The sequence below is a fragment of the Pelmatolapia mariae genome, linkage group LG20 (genome assembly GCF_036321145.2).
Source record: "Pelmatolapia mariae isolate MD_Pm_ZW linkage group LG20, Pm_UMD_F_2, whole genome shotgun sequence".
In the NCBI taxonomy this organism is placed as follows: Eukaryota; Metazoa; Chordata; class Actinopteri; order Cichliformes; family Cichlidae; genus Pelmatolapia; species Pelmatolapia mariae.
Window position 1 is genome coordinate 7,547,923 of NC_086244.1, and position 20,658 is coordinate 7,568,580.

Genomic DNA, 20,658 nt, shown 5'->3' on the forward strand with positions numbered 1-20,658 from the left:
AAATGGGAACAAGTTATGTGCTCTTGTGACAGGCATCTAGTAACAAAATGCCTAAAGATACAATTTAAAATTGGTTAGCTGTTAAAGTTGTTATGTGTAGACACAATACCGGTTCATCCCGTGAGTTAGGTGTCTATTTTAGGCTTGAATGATTCAGCTCATTGTTAAGTGGCACAATAAACAAAAAAAACATTCCTCCAGGTACAAGGACTAGACTGAAAATGAGTGAAAAACCAGACAATATATGCAGAGAAAAACTTTGAAAGACCCTCAGAAATCCTGAAGAACTATTGCTTAAAAGCACTTTCAAAAATTAAGAAAAATTGTGGCTCCTTGGAAAAGAAATATGAAGAAATAAAGACTATGCAAAAGTCTTGTAATTAGACTATTTATATGTAGATAAAAAATTTGACACTACTGTTTGTTGCATGTCGCTATAAATATTCTTTCAAATCTTTTTCTAGGTCAATGGAAGATTACCTTAGTGTCTTAGAACAGGATAATCAAGTATTTTGTGTACATCACTGCTTTGTGTGGGTATGTTTTTCTTTCTCATTTGTTCAGTTAATAAACAAGAGCACGTGTCATAGGCAGTGTACAAATTTTATTCAAATTTGAACAGTAATCAGTAGGATTTAACAAAGAGTTATTTATGTGAAAATTCCCATTGGATACAGTAGAAAAAGAGTATATATAGGAATATCACTGATTTAAAAAATATCTGCATAGCCAGAAAGGAGACCCACAGAACCCCACAGGAAATGTCCTTGGCTTATTAGCAAGGCTGCATACTGACTATATGATCTTTTTCATGCACTTTATCCATATTTTTTCTCAAACATTCAATGAGACAGCAGGAAAAGGAAATGATGCAAACAACCCAACTACACCTGCAGGCCATTGCATTCTTTATCCGTGCAACACAGCAGATGTAACACAGATATCAAGCTCCTATTCATGGCAGCTGCATCATCTTTTTGTGTGGAGTTACTCAGTCTTAACCAGCAGTGCTCTGGGAAATCCCGGCTGGAGAGCCCACTCGAGGAACAACAGAAGGTGGCAGCACAACACTGTCGAACAGATTCATGAAAGCAATATGTCTGACAAGAATGACACCCGATTACCTGCTAATTTCTCAGCCTGTATAGCAGCATCAAAATGATCTAAAGGTCATCACGATGTAAACATTGTGGTATTGATTGTATTATGGGAAGCATTGATGCTGGTGAATTATCAGTATGTGGCGAGAAACAACTGGCACGTTAATGTTCAACTGAGAAAGGTTTCACAGAAATACGTGCACAAAGAAACATACCTGTGCTCAGAAGTGTTGCAACGATGATTAATCTTATACTTTAAGATGTTATGTAACCCAGAAAAGTACCAGAAAGCAAAATAAACAATTGGGTTATTCTTTAAAGTAATAAATTATAAAGATATATACAAATATTATCATTAAGAATATTTACAATTAGGTTTCAAGAAGCCAATTTTCTTTGCTATACCTGCCACCGTGGTCATGGGAAAGCTTTGTAGTCTACCTCCTATAGGCATCAGGGAGGCATAACCATACTGCTGCTCGCTTATCATATTCAATAAGAACACAATGACAATATCTCCAGTGTAACATTGTCCTAAAACTTGCACTCATTAGTGAAATACTACTGCTGGTTAAAAATAGTCTTCATATCCATGAAGTTGAGAACTGCGCGGGGACATTCACCTGATTTTAATGCGAATGCTTGAAAGTAAATCTACAGATTAAAATGCATTGTGATCCAAAAGTGTACACAGATGCGGGATCTCACAAACAGTGGATTATCCTTTAAGAAGAACAGAACAGCATAACCTCTGTTTAGATAACACAAGCTTCATTATAAGAAAAGTCCAGAGTATTAAAATACACTTTTACACAGTAGAAGAGAGTAAAAAAGACATTTTTCATTGGCACAAAAATCCTCACAGAAGAATTCTTGTTTTCTCCATCCTGAGATGATCTTTAGTGATCAGTAGCCATTTATCTTTATAGATTAAGAAAAGTCACAATTAGCAAATAGAGACAGGGACGGCCTCTTTTCTTCTTTGCGTTGAGCTGTATGTTGGTCACAGCAATAACTCAATTAGTCCAGCTGGTGAAAGAGACTTTCACATCACTTTCACATCACAAAATCTCACAGCAATCCAGAAACAAGCCTCAATGTTGCACAGGGGAAGTGTGGTGCTAAAAACTGAAGTATTACCATGGAAAATTTCCAGTTGATCCAGGTATAATAGCAAATTCTTTTTAAAGAGATCGATAACATCTTAAAATTTGATGTTGGTACCACATAGGTGCTTTTTGAGCAGATAAATGGAAGAAGGCGTCTGAGCGTATATGTTTCGAAGGGGATCCCAAAGAAAATGTGGCGAAAAGAGACATCCTGTTGTAACCAATAAACTTAACTCTCTGGACACCCACCCATGTTTGACTGATATGCTGTCTTGTAGGCCATGTTGTGTTATTGATGGTGATAATTATAACATCAGTCAGGAGAAATAACATAGGAAGAACCCACGAGGAAGGCTTATTAGGACACCTTACAAACACATAAAAGGCAGACACACCTCTTTGCCTGTTTGGGTTGTTGAAAAATAAAACCATACCTTGAAAATAGTCTCTCAAACTGGAAATGTTGGAGAGACTTTGGAAAGACTGGATTTTGCTGATTGGTTTGATGTCACGCAGAATCAATGATTGTACCCAAATATGTGTCAGTTCTTTGCCCCATTAGACAAAAAACAAAAAACAAAAAAAACACCGCCCCACACACAATTATCCATGCACTTTAAAGACGATGCACATGCTCAGTTATGCACATCCATACTGTGTGCACAGATATGTTGCCAGCTTGGTTACAGGTTCTCTCCTGGCTGGTACTGAGGCTCTGTGGAGGTAAAGTAATCCTCCAGGAAGCCCTGCAGGTATTCGAAAGTTGGCCTCTCCTCAGGTTCCTTCCTCCAGCAGCTCAGCATCAGCTCATGAAGGGATTCGGGGCACTCTGCTGGACACGGCATTCTATAACCACGCTCCACCTGGTCTAACACCTCCCGGTTCACCATACCTGGTAGAGAAAATAAAGCATTATGAAAGGTATGCGGCTGAAAAGCTATATCCATAGTTGGAGCACTAAATGAGACATCTTTATGCTATACAAAGAATACAGAATTATTAGGTAAGCGTGTATTCTGATCTTTTTATTATTGTTATGCATATTTTACAATTATTTTCAGTTGATTCAGTTACTTTCACTAAGTTATTAATAAAACTCCTAAGGGCTGACATTACAGCAGCACTTACCCTTAAGACACATGTAATCCAAACTGGATTATCGAAATATAGGCCAAAATTTTTACTTAAAGAACTTTTTCATATTTGTATGATCATCACAGAGTATTTAGAGAAGTCAACCAGCTCTTATTATGGCTGTCTTGCAAATCCTTCAGGTCACTCAGTCAGAAACCTTTCTGAGTGCATGCTAACTGATGCCCCCTAGTGGTTACACTTTTTATTTTTATTTTGAAGCAGCCAAACTCTACAGTCTTCCAATTTTTTATAAAAACTTAAGAAACTGATGCAGATGACCACTTTCAGGAATCTGGTTAGGGCTAGTACTATTAAGGATGAGCTATTGGGAGTTTCCATTCTGACTAGATAGTCAACAAAGGTCTTGGATATAATCCACATATGAATTCAATCACATCATAAACAAATGCAGGCTTTCTCCATTCTTTAACAGCATTTTGAAAGCTGTGGCTGGTCCTTCAGCAAAAACTGACTATGAAGAGACCACGAAACTGACATAGTTCATAAACAGAAGGACTCCTGAGAGTTACTAAAAACAGGATGACCTTTTTTTAAAAGGGGGGTTGTGAATATTTTTGAAAAGCCAAAAATGTTACAGTTATCAAATTTAGGAAATGCACAGTTTGTGTAGGTTCTGAATCATCCAGGTCACATGACCAATAGTGGGTTAATGATCCTCAGACCAACCTCCAAAGGGGACAGACACATACTATGGGCTTAAAATCTGGGATTATCTGTCCACCAGTTGTTTTAGATCTCAAATGACCTTTAGGATTGATTTTTTTATGTGTCATTTAGTCTCTCATAGGGAAAAAATAAACATACATTTCATTTAAGCATTAAGTTTTGAGGTTCAAATTCCTTCAACCATAATAAAGCCTTAAACAAAATTATCTATACTTGCCCGGGTATGGGACTCGGCCTTTAGTAGCCAGTTCAGTCAGTAGGATCCCAAATGACCATACATCTGATTTAATGGTAAAGCGGCCATACAGCGCAGCCTCAGGGGCCGTCCACTTGATGGGAAACTTGGCACCTGCAAGAGAACAAGTTTATCAGGAGGTTGAAATTAGATTATTGTAAACAGGCTGAGACAAAAATCCCAACTGGCAGAGCTTCCTGCTGTTCAACAGCTGTGAACATCACAAAATCACTGATTCCTTACACAAAAGTGAAGGAACAAAATCCAAATAGATATGTGATGCCTTTGAAATACTCTATATTTGGCCTGGTGTTAGAAAAACAGAGAGAAAGGCTACTGTGTCACATGGAGAAACAGCATGATAAAATAAATGCTGTCTTTTTTTACCCTTATACTTTTACCTTGCCTGGCAGTATATTCGTTATCCTCTATGAGGCGAGCCAAACCAAAGTCAGCCACTTTGCAAACCAGGTTATCTCCCACCAGGATGTTAGCAGCTCTTAGATCACGGTGCACATAGTTCATCCTCTCGACATAAGCCATCCCCGAAGCAATCTGAGAAAGGGGCAAATCTCTGTTTTATAACAGAAAAGTAACAAACAATTAAATAATAAAACGTGATATTATTTGCACTGACCTGTGCGGCCATGTCCACCAGCTGGGGAAGGCGAAGCATCTTACCCATGTCCCCTTTCAGAAAGTCCAGTAGGCTACCTGTTAGTGCGGATTGGAATAAGTTAATCACCACTGAGCCTATGAAATTCCTGAAATTCATTTTAAATTTTGAAAAAATGTATGCATAAATGATGTTTATTTATAAATACATTCATTGTCTAGAACTTTCTTTGTTCCCAGGCAGTAAACACATCATAGTTTAGCTCAATTTTTGGCTGTTTCTGCTTAATCACACCCCCTTTTTTAAGACGTGTCCATCTTTTAATTAGACTTAGAAATATGATTTTGATGAGTCATAATCAAATAATATTTTAAGTACTACACATTTTTATTATTATTTACATTTACAAATGAAAAAATGTACTCTGAAAATATTTAAATGTGACAGAGTGAGGACCCCACGCTGACCTTGGCCCATGTACTCTGTGACGATGTAAATCGGCTCCTCAGACACCACAGCGTAAAGCTGAACCAGCTTTTCGTGTCTCAGCTTCTTCATGACCTGAGCCTCCTGCAGGAAGGCCTCCGGGGACATGGTGGCGGGCTTCAGGGTCTTGATCGCCACCTGCGTTGTACCGTTCCATGTTCCTGATTAAAAACAAATGTTATTAGTATAACATTAGTATTGATTGTTACTCAAACAACTCAACTCCAGGTTTCCCCCATTAAAACTGAACTCAATTAAGCTTTAAAATAATTTTCTAATGCACCTCTGGACAGTCTTGTATATGGTTGCTTTTTTAAATGTTGCTCCATGACCATCCTTTTCTGACAACAAAACATTTCTGCTTAAAAACTAATTACTAGTAGTTTCCAGCTATGAACGGGATACAGGTTTTTCGATTTAAAATTACATTATTTTTAAGCTTAAAGACCGCACAAGAGTCAGAGCTCAAGCAAATGGAAGACTACTGTTTTTTCACTATGAATTTGCCCCAAAGGGAAAGACAAATGATTGCTGATTTCTACTGTTATGCCTTAAGACATTTGTGGGAGGACAGTCAGCAGGTATGACCTGAGCATACCTGGGTGTGCCTGAAAACACAAGAGCTTTGTGGTCGCACCAGCACCAACCTCCATTACACTTAATTTGCCTCCCTGTCCGTTCATCCATGTTCCCAAAATGAAATTCTAACTGATAGGTCATTGTTTTCATACACTGGAGAAGATTCATTGCACACTGTAGTGGAAAAAATGCAAAGCGATAGAAATGAAGATCTACTAAACAATTTGAAAAAAAGCAGCCACACTGAAAATGTTCCAGAAGTGACGTTGGCATATTTAAAGGGCATATTGGCCAAATTTCTAAAACGTTTGGCATTTTATTTTCACTGGCTTCATCTTGTTTGCACATCAACAGTGATCATACAATAATATTCTAATCAGAATCAGCTATCAGTTACAGCAGTAATAGTTATAGCTGTGCAATTTTTCAGTCATGCAGGGCTAAAATATTTTATGCACTTTGGTCTCACAACCGCTGTGACCAGAGAAAATAACTGAAGATCCATTCATGGAATAAAGCACGACTTACCCATCCAGACTTCTCCGAAGCAGCCCTGTCCAAGCTTTATGTCAAGACGGAGAGACTCTCTCGGGATCTCCCAGGCGTCCTTTGCTAAGCCCTGAGTCTGAGGCTTCAGTACAGGACATATGTCTGTTAGGCTGTGACACAATCCATCAGCATGCTCTGGGGAGGGAAGATGGGGAGGCTGGTCAGTGGTAAAGCAGATAATGGGCAGGAAACACAGGAAAGGTTTAACTAAAAGAATAAGTGAATGAATATTAGAGCCGCTTTGCTCATTTGTGTAATTACTAATGACTGTGTTAGGGAGGAGAAGCTAAAAAGCATTTTGTCTGCACTGAACTCACTGCGGTAATGATTGACAAGCTGCTGTAGGGAGTTGAACTGGGTGCGTGATGTGATGTAGAAGCCTCCACTGTCCAGCTTCCTGATCTTGTAGTGCTTCACATTTAACCCTTTTGTGTTGTCATAATCCAATACAGACAGACAGTAGGCACCTGGGGGAAAATGATAACCAATTAACACAAAGTAGCAAAGACATTGATAGCATTGATTCATTAAATTATGTTAAATCTGTGTTCTTTCTTTTAAATCACCTGGTGGAAAGTAACAGAACATTTGACATTCGGAATGAAGAGTAATTGGAGTCCATTTTTGTGGGCAGTGTGTTCATTGCAACACCAGAGGGCAGTGCTGGTCAACCAAAAACCAGTCTGAATCACAGATTGGCCCAAGGCGATGCCTAGCCTTTCTCTTTATTTTTGAACTGGGCAATATGGCCTGTGGTTGTACAGCCTCAGCTCCACAATGACCTAATTCTGTCTCGCTCACTCACCCAGTATTTCGCCTCTGCTCCCGCTCACCCACCTACTCCCCTTCTGCCTATCTCTCCCTACCTTCAATCTTTTCTCAGTCTCTCCAGATTCCATATATCTGCTCCATAACAGTAATCCTGTAATGTACCAGTGTGTACACACGACATATACACACAACTGACTGAGCCCGAAGAGACTATTTTACTGCTGTAGCAGCAGCATCAGAGTAGCTGCCTATCAGAACCATCTCTCTACACTGAGTCCCACAGGCATCACATCCAACCTTTTCCCATCTGCCTGATTTGTTTCTCTTCTGTACCCACGTTGCCACATGACTGACACGGCACAGCGGGGAGCACAGTGAGCAGCAGGGAGGATTGCCTTACTGTAGAAAGAATTTGCTTTCTTCTCCTCGGTGCCTTTTTAGTCTGATATGTCACAGAACAGAAAATTCATTTTGAAATCTGAACATTTTACAAGTTCACAGAAAGATACACGAAGAGGTGTAAAAATAAATGCACACTGTGTTTCTGGGATTTAAAAAAAGTTCCCCGGGTAGACTGGTTTAAAAAATTAAAATCGAGATGCCCAGGCCCAAAAAGTTTTACATTTACAATTTTACTTTCTCATACTCTGTCATAAAGGAAAACTTGTGAGAAACCTGAGGGCTGGTGTTTGAAGGATATCAGAAGTCATTGATTCAGGAGTAGTTTTGTTCAATAGGGATGAGTGTGGTTTGAAAAAAACGTTTTAAAATCAGAAAAACAATCACGGATCCTAAAAAAATGCAGACAAGCTTTTAAATGTTTTTCCTTGTCTTAACAAAAAGTACATGTACACAGCTTGCATGCCTGAAACACCTCAACTAGTTATTGTATGACTAAAAGCTGGAAAAACTGCACTGTAAACTAACAGATGTTGATGGTGTTTCCACCTACAATAGAGCTCCAATCAGAAACTCTCCTACAGCACATTAAATATTAATATTGTATGCATCTGTGTTTTCAGTTCAGTACCCTTTTATTCACAATATATCAAAAAAACAAAACAATCCGACACTGATGTATATCTACATGCAAATCATATCCCCGCCTCACTGTGTGTTGTATGCCATCTTTAAAACTCTGTGTTGTGGATGAGTTAGTGAGAAGATCAGCTAAATCAGTGGGATAACACATGATCTCTTGATTCTTGCTTGTGGTGAATTACCTTTTATAGGTTTCTTACAATTTCCAGAAGCAATAATGTTTTTTGTTTGTTCAAAGTTTTTTAACAGATTAAGGGATCAGTTTGTACACAAACTACACTTTAGAAAATCTAAAAAGGATATCTAGGTGATGTTTAAATATGATTGAGTAAGGAAGTAAGGAAAGTAATGTTGTAGATGCTGGCACAGCTTTCGTTTTTAGAGCTACTTTACGACCAAGACTAGATATATTTAACGATGATCAATGCCAAAATAGTAGTTACAGGGAGTTTTTGATTAGAGAACAAATTAACTAAGTCATTCAGATACTTCACCGTATTCCAGTTTCAATTGTGATTCAACTTACCCTTGGTGGTTTCACTCTCTCGCACCAGGAAAGTCCCTCTCCTGTTCTCTAAACTCAGCAGCAGCCTCTCAGAATCGCGGCGTGTGATTTTGCCAAAGTACCACCTGGTTGAGGTCAAGACACAACACATGGGACACAAGGGAGCAGATTGGTGAGGGGAAGGAGATATGAGTGGGAGAAAGAGAGGGAATGGGAAATCGAGGCTGAACTCGCTTATAGTCTCAGAAGGTTTAGGTTATTCCAGATGCAGTGCATACAAGTGCCTACAGTGCAACAGCTGCTTACCTGGACTCTAGAGCCAGTTTGAGATGACTGATGGAGAAAGAGGCAAAGGTGAGAAACGAAGTTGTTACAAAAAGTTAGTTTGTGAGTTTTATTGTAAGCAAGCAGGTTAGCATGAGAGGTTTAGCAGAGAAAGTGGTTTCTGAACTACAGCGAGTTGAATGGATAGGTTAGGATTTTGGTGTATTGACTTTCATCCCAGCATCAAGCCCAAGATCAAGTCAGTGTTACATTACAAAGACACTCACTTAGTTTAGCTTACCTTAAAGACTGGTAACAGAGGCAAATAGAGTCAAATAGTAACAAAGTTCACTTGCCAGCAAGCCCAATTTTTATGCTCTTTCTAGTCCTTTTGCTAAGTTGCTACTACTTTCGTAGCCTCATAGTGAGCTTTAAATGGGATCTGTGACACTCATTTCCAGCATTCTTGGACTTGACTATCTGGTGGTGCTTCTGCCCTCACAGCCAGAGCCGTGTGCCTTATATGACCATATAATAGACATCCACCTTTACACGGAGCACAGAGTATAAGAGACTGCTGAAATCAAGTATTTAGAAGCCTAAGCTTTTGGCTGAAGCATTATTTTCCACATACACTGACCTCATTACTTCAAACGTGAGGCATAATATGTAGCAGTAGTCCCTTTTAAATGGTTAGGTTCATGTATTTCACTACTTTTAGTGAGAACCTGGCTAGCTGTTGTGTACTCGCTGTAGCTTTGGTGCTAATTTTACATAGCTATCAGCAAAAAAATGAAATAAAATTACCTCCCAAAATGTAAAACTATTCCTTTAAGATTAAGTTTCTAATTCACAATAAAAGTAATAATACTGAAAGCTCCAAAGAACACAAAGTTTGAGGGTTAATCTTTCCATGCGCTTGGTGAAAGACAGATAAGTGTCACATCGAGAGGGAGAGAGAGAGAGAGAAAAAATAAAGGGGTTTACTCTTCTGCTTGGATGGAGTCAGATGGAGCCACATAATTGCTGGGGATATAACCGCTCTCTCCGGTGGTCAGGGAGCGCGCCAGCCACCAGTCCCCTTCTCTGCACAGACGAAATGATAACACACAGCTTTACCAAGGCTCATCACAAGTCCAAAACACAAATGTGAATTTTCGGGCTGTTTATCAAGTGTCTCAGACCATAAATGAAAGGATAGAGTTTGTTTTGTAATTTTAGTAACTGCTGCAATAGCTGTAGTATTTCAGCTCTTGGAGAAGCTTGATGAATGTCAGCCCAGGTTCTTTTGCTGTTATGCAATTACTATGGTTGGGAATCGCTGTAACTAACAAAATGATAATATCATAATTTACTGCGCACAACAGCAACATGATCTATGCGTCTACAATACATCCTGATATCTGTAAGTGAGGAAAAGATATACCTGAAATGACAAAATGCAGCAATTATGTACACCATTGTGGTGTCAGTGTGGGTATGTATTATCATCCTTATTCAATTAATATTATTATATAATAACGTGTCGGTTCAGTTAATTAGTTCTCCGATTTGCTTTCCCCCCGGCTAGTTTCCCCTCTGAGAGTTTCTTCTCCGTCAACACATGTTAGTTAACTTCTGTTCCCTTCACCCTCTTTCATTTGATATGATCCATAATTAGTTTTGGTAAATGAAGCAGTCATTCTGGTAAGTCAAACTGGCAAAGGGACTCCATCTAGACCATTTGCATGCTTTAATAAAAATGCTGGTGTTTACTGGCATATCACAACAAGGGATGATATTCTTGTGATTCCCATCCCTAGTAATTATAGAAACATATGGATATTGCAAAAGGCAGGCTGATGGTGCATAAAGGCTACACTTTACGAGGGGTTGAGCTGCTGAAGCTTTGCAGCACTATATTCACAAGTCGAATTTTAAAGCAATATGTTTATTTGCTTTGTTTATTTGCCTCCCATTGATAGTGCTGCAAGGCTTTCGACCAAATGCTACGGGGCAAGGGCAAAGGCATCAGTTTCACATATGCTTCATGTGATACAAAGAACACAGGCTCACAAATGGTTGATTTAAACACAGTCGTAGAGAAGCTTCACAAACCTGCAGTTCACCTTCCTCCTATCAAAATGTGATGGTTTGTGAAGGAGAAATGGGAAAGAGAGATGAAATGGTGAAAAAGAAGAGCGTTGGAGAAATACAGAGAGCATATTATGAGCAGTGGCAGAATAGCAAAGTACGCAGAACAAACAGACTTCAGCACAGCACATATGATAAAGCTTTGAACCTAAACTACTTGAACTACTGTGTATTGAATGAGGCACAGTAATGAGGCCAGGGAGAGGAAAAAAAAAGCAGAGGGCAGAATATGATCTTGACAAAAGCCCGTTGACTCACTATGCATAGCTTTACTAATCCAGTGAACCTGACCAAACAGAAAACTAGGACAAGCCTATCTGACACTTACATTAACAAGTCTTAGAATCGGTTCGAGGATTCTTAGTATCCTTGACCCATTAATGGGCCAGATCTCTGGCTTAGCGGGTCAATGATAATCCACTATTGTTCCAAACTGCCTTCTTGGTCAGTAATTTGTCAGTGGGCAGGCAGCACTGGGGGTGCATGACTACACTATATGGTTCACTGCATAGCTATTGAGTCAAAGAGCAAGCCTGTACTTTAAAAAAACAGTATAGGCAATAGGAAATGTCTCACTTGACTGTAAAGACAGAAGTCTTCAGTAGGCAAGTGACATCAGTTTTAGAGAGCACAGTAGCCAGACGGTGAGCAATAACTTATGCCTTTATACTGTACAACTTCAGCTATTCTTGAATTTATCAAGTTGCAAAAGATGACAGAGAAGGAGTGTGAATGTTTTACTTACGTATTGTTTACTATCTGGAGCCGTTCACCCTTCCTAAAAGACAGATCTGTGGCTGTTCGAGATTCATAATCGTATAACGCTACAAAGGTCGTCACCCCTCCTGTAAGAAGATAAAGTGTGGGTTTTGATAAAGCGGAGCACACAGAGTGTACAGTTTAAATAACCAGCACAACAAGGTGGTAACTGTAAAACTGAAAGCTCTCAGCGAAGGTTCTCACCTGCTCGTGTTATGCAGTTTGAAGAGGTGACACTGTTATTGTCCACTCCTCCAAAGAGCGCCAGCTCTGCAGTATTAGCCATTGACTGATTCCCACTGAGACCTGCATCTACAGTAGGGCTGCGGTTTGGTGTTAAGGACTGTTGAGTGGAGTTGAGGTGGTGGCCGCCAGCCCCACCACCCGAGCTGAGGTTGCCATCGAGGCTGCGTGTTCGTTGGCCTACATCCTTGGACTTGCTCTTGGATCCCCCCATAGCCAAGGCCTGTTGTGCATTCAAAGACAGAGAAAACTCTGTGAGACAGCAGATTAAGAATAAACTTAATTCAAATTGAATTTCCAGGCACTGTAATAGAAAAATTACACTATAATTTGGCATCAAATGGACTTGCTTTCTTATGTGATCTTCTTAGAATACATTCTCTGGAAAAATTCCTCTGACTGCCACAAAGCCAGATGCAGAAACCAGAGACGGACCGGAGACTACTATTAAACCCACAGAGACACGGTGTCACACGGACCACATGAAGCAAAACATCTCCAGCAGACGTTGGAGCAGCTGCCACTCTTCGGTTTCAACACAGACACGAGATCCACTTTACCCCATTCCCACCAGCAGCAGTTATGTCACACATGCAAGCATGAACATGTGTCAGAAGCAGAATAATTCCAGAGAAAGGCTGAAGCATTTTGAGGTGGCATTCCCATTGCCTCAAAACGTATTCACGTTCATGTCTTGTTGAGGGGGATTGAAATAGTCCTTCATTTCAACAGCAGTGCTGAGTAAGTAAACGATCGACAGAAGATTGGTAAACATCAATTATGGTAATAATTTAGAGCCATTACGTGAGTGTGGCTAAAGTAATGCCCACATTCAGGAGTTTTAGCATTTAAATGTGAGGATTTACAGCATTGAGTCACTGGAAATTCAGCTGCAGACTACTGAGCGGGCAAGTTTGAGCACTGACAGCTGTGATGAGTACTTTTCAGTACCTTTAACAAAAGAAAAATAAGATATTAAAATAATATAAACACAAAAAAACACAAATGATTTTCTTTTAACTGAAACATAGAAGCATTATTACCCATAGTGTTTTGCATTGAATGTGTTAGTAAGTCCACTATACAGTTATCTCTCAGGCTGCTAAATACTGCACTATGTTAACCAGCGTTCTTCTCACTCTGGTTAATCAAAGCATGTTTGCTTTCAGCAGCGTCCTGCTGTTTTCGGAAACTAGACCTGTGGGCATGTCAGAGTTGTAAAAGCTGTTACCAGGAAAAACAAAAACAAATGTACAATAGAGCTGACTCAGATGATAATTTTCTGATTGACTGATTCTTTAATTTAAAACCCGCCCACACACAAAGTACACACAAATCATTTTTAGTTGCAAACCTATTTTGTACACCACAACAGTGTTTGTCCTAACCCAGTGTGGCCCTGTGAGGTGTAGGTCTGCATATACTAAATGCAATGACATATCACAACAGGAGACGATATCGCTATTTAGCAAGTCGGATAATCTGACCACTTGGCAAAGTAAAACGCCCAAGAAAACTGAACAATTATCAAAGCAAACAAACAAACAAATGATACAGTGCAGGTGATTGTCCTCTGGCCCTCAGACTGCGTTGGGGGCCACCGTGCTGCGCAGGCTAATTTAAACAACACAGAAATGGATAACTAAGTCTGAACAGCCAGTTACCAGTTATAACTGATACATTTAAAATGTGATGATTTTTGGTAAAATGGTAAACTAGTGCATCTTACACATAGCAGATCACTCATCAGTGTTGATGGTGTTCAAGTTGTCAGTAAATTACAAAACTGAGAAACTGCACTAAGAAGATGAGAACAGAGGAGGCCAGTTTTGGTTTGCTGCTTAGTTTTTATTTCTGAAGCTCCCCCACCTGAGGAGGTTCATGAACTCTAACCACAGCTTAGTGCAGGGAAATCCTTACACTAAGCCCAGAATAATTTAAGGACTGCTATCATGGATAAACATAGCCACAGGCGATCTGCTAAGAAATGTTAATTTAGAAAAGACACTAAGGTGGGATGGCTTGGAAACACTTCTGATAAGCAGATAAGGGTAAAAGTGCATTTGGATAGTGTCGAGTTATTTGGCCTGCCTGACCTCTGTTATTTAGGTGGCTGTGAATCTGCTCAACTCAGCCCAGCCCAATGTTGTTAACAAGCGAATGCAAAAACAAAGCCAGCTACAAAACGTTGGATAGCAGCCACTCAAAGCTATGAATGTATGACATATGGTGGAAAATATCTTACTATAAAAGGACTGAGTTCACTATGCAAGATAAGGAAATGAAGTTGCAAAGCTGGTTCTTGTCTCTTATTTTGCCCCTCCGCCAGGAGAGGAGAAGCAGAGGTGACAAAAGGAGATATGGAAGTTATTTCTGTGTTTGTAGTTTGTATACAGATTAGAAGATGCCTGTGGCCATATGTGCAAGTGCACATATGAGCTCATCCAGGGACGATTTAATAGAAAAAAATATGTAAAGGCACTATAAGGAGAAAAAATGAAAGGGAGGTGAACATAACATGGGGTTGATTTTTTGGGGGGGCGGGGTTGTCATCGTGAAATGGGAGGAGGGAGGAGGAAGAGAAAGGGATGAGGGGTCAGTGGGGCCGAAGAGTCGATAAGTCTACCCCCTGGGTATGTCTGCATTAAGGGGTAGAGGGGGGGTTGCATGGGTTGCAGGTTAACACAAAAACACAGACACAAGAGAGTAGACACAAAGATGCCGGGTGGCTCAGGGAGCTGCTCTTTGTGTGTTCTGTGCTCTCCCCCAGCAGACTGTTTGCATGGTTAATAAGCTGTTTGAGGCAGAGCAGAGACCTCTCTGATCTGCAGTCGTCAGTCATGTAAGAGGCTTCCCAATTCCACACGCAAGACGCTTATTCTTAAGGGACGCTGCCTTAATAGGATCAATCAGATGGCATTTAAATAACAAATTTTGTGGAAAAACTTTGGTAAACACGGGTAAATTTTACTGACTCGGTAATTATGCAGCAGTGCATGTATACAATCTGATGAAGTGAACAAATTAAAAAGAGCCATTAAGACCTTTCGCAAATTTCAAGACTGAATAGAATTCAGTTCCTTTGGCCAACAGTGTCCTAGACACAGACAAATACACAAAAAACCTCCCTGGAAAGGAAGACTCAATCAAGTAACGGAGCATTAAGAGAGTCTCGTTTTTTTTCCCTTCACACTCAGTTTCCAACAAAGCCATCTTTTGTCAACTCACAGCAGGCAGCATAAACAAAGCACAGAAACAGCCTGTGGCCTTTGGCTTTCTGGTTGCCAGATCCTAGCGTGTTTTAGCTCTAACAGCCATTAGGAAATATGGAAATGAAGGAAGTCATGAAGCCAAACATTGTCATCATTTGCAGCAGAGTAAGTGGAATCATGTCTCCACGTGTACTATCTGCAGTAGTTAATGATAACAAAAGCCTAATAGCGCTGAGGTACTGTAATAAGCACCAACTGTCTGAGGCATGGCTGCATGAAAATCCCTCCAGCAAGGCAGGGGGTGTGGCTGGGTTGGTGGGAGGGGGATTTGCTTAATTATGCATAAGATCTGGCAATGAATTCCAAATCCTTCAAGTCTCCTGAGCTTTTGCTAAATGGGTATAGTCTTTTAATATTGCTGCTGGGGTTGCTGCTACCCCAACCAGAACAGGATACTGTCTATCCCCGTTCCGCTTTCTTTATCATTTATTGTGAAAACAGAACAACTACAATTTCTGAATGGTATCCTCTCATCCAAATGAAAAGATGTGTCATTCATTCACCGCACAAGTCTTTGTCATGGTACCAGTCCATTTCACCAACAACACAGCCTGTCGTGCTCTGGCCCTTTAAAAAAGCCTTTTCATCTTTTGGGAAGGATCAAACAGTCGCGAACATCAAAATTGAACAAGCTAGCTTAAGATCTTCTGTATGTGGGTTTAATGAGGGTTTTCCCAGTATGAAACTGAAGAAAACTCCAAGTAATACTGAGTCAGATCGTGAAACTATGGTTCTGTGAAGAAGCATGTAAGGGCTTGTATCTTGCCATGACAACTGCAGTAGACCCCTCATATCTGTCTCAGGAGAGTTGTTCCTGTCGGCCTGGCATCTAATACATGATTGGACAAGTTATGACAGTCGCCCTTATTGGAAAGAGTTGTGTTTCATATAGCCGGCCCAGGTTAAAGGTCACATTTAAGTTATTGCTGTGAATGTATTATTACAACAAATTAGTAACGTGTTCTTTCTCTCTATTCAATTTTGATGATGAATATTGAGGCCAAGCAATATGGGATTTGCTGCAGAGCTTTCAACAGTTTTACTGGCATCACAGACATGCTTTTATTTACTCTTTATGCATTAATGGCCATGTAATTTCATTATCACGCCTGAGGTAAATAAACTGAAAAAAACATGAACTGATGTGTAACCAAGCTCAAAATTAATCACTTCATTAGGGACATTGTGGATGATACATGCAAACTACTGTATGTCAAGAGTAATTTAATTTCTTGTTTTAACCGCGCTGTAAACCTTCAGGCCTGAAAAATTAATTTTAACAGCCAAGAACAGTTCCTTTTGTGGCCTCCCGAGACTGGCTCCAAATGTGACTCAGTTGTTATAGACTTCCATGTTAAAAAGGTAGTACAGAAATAAACATGTTTACAGCCTGGAAAAAAGACACACTGTTGATACTGGAATTTTCTCTCATTTGATTGGAGCTACCACAAAAAAATAGAGATGTTAGTTGAGGATGTTTTCCTGTTGATGGTCCCATTAAGGATAATTCTCAAATTCTAAAAGGTCACACAGGTCAATTGCTTGGGAGAAATGTGTTTTCCCCGACAGGTTGGCAAGTACCGTATTTTCGGCACTATAAGGCGCATTTAAAATCCTTTAATTATCTCAAAAATCGGCAGTGCGCCTTATGTATGAATTCTGGTTGTGCTTACTGACCTCGAACCGGTGCTCAAAAATCTGTCAAAAAATGTTTTAGTACGACTTTGCTAAGCTACGAAGCCGCACGACTTGATCGATTGCCGGAGCATTACGGCTACCGTAGTCAGGAGCCTCGCAGAGTATTCTGGGTCCAAAACTCCGTCCGCTTCAGGTCCTAAATTCAAACGAACACTGCAGCATCACTGAGAGTTGAAAAACTGTCTAAATTCTTTCATCTTTAATAAAATGATCAGTAACAATTAAGTTTAACATCCAGGCATCCATGAAAACAGAATTTATTAGATTTAACAGTTAGAAGTTAGCAGGAATTTAGCTCGCTAGTTTCCACCTAAACATGATATAGCATGTTCTGAAAGAGAGATTTCTGAATAAATTAAAACATACAGCTCTGCTATCACTTCCAACATAAACGAAGACCGAAAACTAAACAGCAGTGACGTTTGTAGGGTTACTGAAATTGGGCTAGCTGGTATATAATGATGTGCTACGTGATCGTTAGCGACACAGCTATGTTAGTATAACATAAACAGTGAAGCTGGAGGATGAATGCTAATGCTTGTTTCGCTTAATGTGCCTTATAATCTGGTGCGCCTTATGGTCAGAAAAATACAGTAGTTGCGGAAAGTTGCTTCTTGGTGTTAGGTGAAACTGGTAGAGGTGAAAAGGTTCACCTTAAAAGTAAAAGTTGCGCCCTATCACACCAACCATCACATTTCAAGAAGAACTTTTACTGTGTCCTTTTGCAGTTTGTGTCACGCCGTCAAGTGAAAGTTTCATTATCACCCCGTTGGCTCCAAATAGCAAGATGGTCTTTTTTTTTTCCCCCAGGTTGATGTTTGCTAACATTGTAGTGATGCTGATAAAGAGTGACGATAATGAGTTCCCTCTGTATTTAGACCCTGAGACCTTTATCAGTTAAAATGTGTATTTAAACTACAGATCAAAAAACAAGATTTATGCTGAGCTGTTACAATCCTGAATGCAGGCACAATGCTGGAAAATGTGACATATGATATAAGAGAGGCATAGTGACATTTATTATCTGTAGGCCTCCAATAAAAGTCGACTGAGTGAACAACAGCTGCCAGACTGCAGGCAGGAAGATATCATTATGTTGTTATTGCATTTGCATAAACAGACACCAGCCGTTAAAGTGGGGTTTTGTGCGTGAGTGGTCTGATCACATGAATTGAAGTGGATGCGTGACCAGGCTGTACTCAGTTAAAATCAGAACTGTGCTAACAAGCTCACACTTGACCAGCTGCAACATCGTTCCAAAGGGGTTTTCTATTTGATCACGCTACAGCAGAAAAACATCCCTGCACGCTGAAGAGGCTGCTGATAAATTCAAGGTTTCTTGCTTTTAAAGAATATGGCTCATTTGAATCAAGAGTGAACAGAAGTACAGGGGTTAGGAAGCATGTGTGCACACAAAGAGAATATGCCTGTGTGAGTGAAAGCATGTGATCCTAATGTCAGCCTGCCTGGTGTATTCCTTCATCTTAATGCTCTCTATGTAATTACTATGGAGGGAAAAGTAGGGAGGCTTTGGCTTCTGCGTCACCAGTCGCCAACTGTAGCATAATCCAAGCCTGCTTGTTCTCTCCAGATTATCAACATCTATTCCCTAATCGTATTCATCAAATGCAGTGAGGACATTCCATCTGGGGCCTACAAACAGCACAAGTGCTGCAATGACAAGACAGGATAAACCGGTCAAACCACTACTTCGGCTGCGGCTGCCGCTATTCCTCCAAGCTCTCGTATCCTGTCCCAACAAATCCGTCTGCTGTGGGAAAAATACTAAAAACTGAACTCAGTGCAGTGAGAACAGTTTACACTCATCATATACAGGTGAGCTGCTTCCTGGTGCTGAACAAACACTGGGTGTAGCTTCATGTCACCTTGTTTTCCCTCTCTTTAAACAAACACGAATAGAGGAAATGGCATATTGGACATGTTTGCACAGCAGTACTACCCCTGCACAGGTTTGTATCTGCGTTTGCCCAGGCTTCACATTTCGTTATTCATTAGGCTGATCATTACTGAGCTAAAATGGAGTGACATAGCAAAGAATACGTCACGAAGCCCCTGGCATTTCACCTCTTTTGTAAAGTAAATCCATCCTTTATCAAACTGTGAAGAAAGCTTCACCATGTTTGGATATCTGAAGGTAAACACCCCCCTCCCCATATCAGGACTTTGCTGAGTCCTGGATAAAGTGTGTACCAAATCCCCCCCCAACCCACCCACCCACGCTGTGCTCCTGCCACGGACAGACACAGGGATGGGGAGGTGATGAAGTCAATATTTACTGCTCCACATACACACACAAACGTTGCCATGGAGGCAATTCCAAGCATTCCACAAACCAACAAACTGCACAGATGTAGGATAGCTACGCGCAGGCACTTTCTAGGCCAAAACACTCAGAGAGCGCAGCGTGCCTATCTGACAGAGAGAAAGGTAAGATTAGCAGAGGCTCCATCTCGCCGAATTATGTGGGATGTGTCACTTCCTGAAAGCATTATAAAAGGAGAAAGAGAGAGATGAGTGTGAAAGAAAAAGTGGCGCAGAGAAAGATGGTGAGATCACCTGGAGAAATTATTCCCATTGTCGTGTTTTCAGTTATAGCACAGGGCGATTCCCACAAGAAAAAAACAGAAAAACACCCTGTTTACCCATATTCCCTGCCTCTTAGGAGCATGCAGTGCTCTGGCTTCTATAATAGGATCAGAGGCTGTGAGCTCTTATCCCTTTCACTGTGTGAAAATGTATGTGTGTGTATTTCTCTGCAGTGGGTTTTTATTTGTTGTTGTTGCTTTTTTCTTTGCTATAAAAGCAACCTGCAGATCACCTTTTGCTGCCAAACACCACAGCCAACCTGGCCTTGACATCTCTGGGCTCATGGAGTCGAGCAGCTGGCCACTCTGTCTTAAACCCCGTGCTTACAGAGGAATTTTTGTCCACTTCCAAACAACAAACACTGCTGGCAGCAACTGCAGGTTCAAGGATTTTCGTTTATCCCCTGCTCCTAATCTGAGTATGACATATATCAAATTATTTTGGGATTGAAACTCAAAAAGAAAATATCTGGGCCATTTTAGATGAGCGATCTGTTGCCTTTTGCAAAGGTTGCAAAGTAACAAAGAGGGAGAGCTACTTACTAAGGATGTAGAAATATGCTTAAATGTTTCATATGCATACAAACTGAAATGTAAAAGCAACAACCTGTTTTCTAGGTAGATTACATGCAGCAGTACTTCATGGCTTTTTAACTGTGACTTTGACAAATTCAAGTTGTACAGTACTTTTCTTAAAAAACTATTTAGAAGATATTACTGTAGAGGACCTGGTAGGAGCAAATATCTGTTAACTGGTTGAGGGCAGTAGGATCGACCCAGTGAAGAAGGTAAGTCTCTTCAATTATACTGAACTATTCCTCCAAGACAACCAGTAAGATAAGTAAAGTAAAGGAGACTTTTTTTCACTTGT

The 20,658-nt window shown here is 40.2% G+C and overlaps 1 protein-coding gene across 4 annotated transcripts in view; it reads right to left on the minus strand.

The window, feature by feature from the left end:
- Positions 1-594: 594 nt before the first annotated feature.
- The window catches only part of src (v-src avian sarcoma (Schmidt-Ruppin A-2) viral oncogene homolog), a 28,895-nt gene continuing 8,831 nt past the window's right edge, over positions 595-20,658 (minus strand). Inside the window, exons 2-14 of one of the 4 annotated variants that reach the window (XM_063463057.1) lie at positions 12,173-12,434; positions 11,955-12,054; positions 11,174-11,191; positions 10,064-10,162; positions 9,119-9,145; positions 8,834-8,937; positions 6,813-6,962; positions 6,475-6,630; positions 5,349-5,528; positions 4,903-4,979; positions 4,667-4,820; positions 4,248-4,379; positions 595-3,101 (exon numbers count right to left, since the gene is read on the minus strand). In XM_063463057.1, the coding sequence (XP_063319127.1) occupies positions 2,893-3,101; positions 4,248-4,379; positions 4,667-4,820; positions 4,903-4,979; positions 5,349-5,528; positions 6,475-6,630; positions 6,813-6,962; positions 8,834-8,937; positions 9,119-9,145; positions 10,064-10,162; positions 11,174-11,191; positions 11,955-12,054; positions 12,173-12,425 (1,659 nt within the window). In that variant the 5' untranslated portion in view covers positions 12,426-12,434 and the 3' untranslated portion in view covers positions 595-2,892. The remainder of the gene's footprint in view (positions 3,102-4,247; positions 4,380-4,666; positions 4,821-4,902; positions 4,980-5,348; positions 5,529-6,474; positions 6,631-6,812; positions 6,963-8,833; positions 8,938-9,118; positions 9,146-10,063; positions 10,163-11,173; positions 11,192-11,954; positions 12,055-12,172; positions 12,435-20,658) is intronic. The other 3 variants (XM_063463058.1, XM_063463059.1, XM_063463060.1) reach the window with 3 other exon arrangements.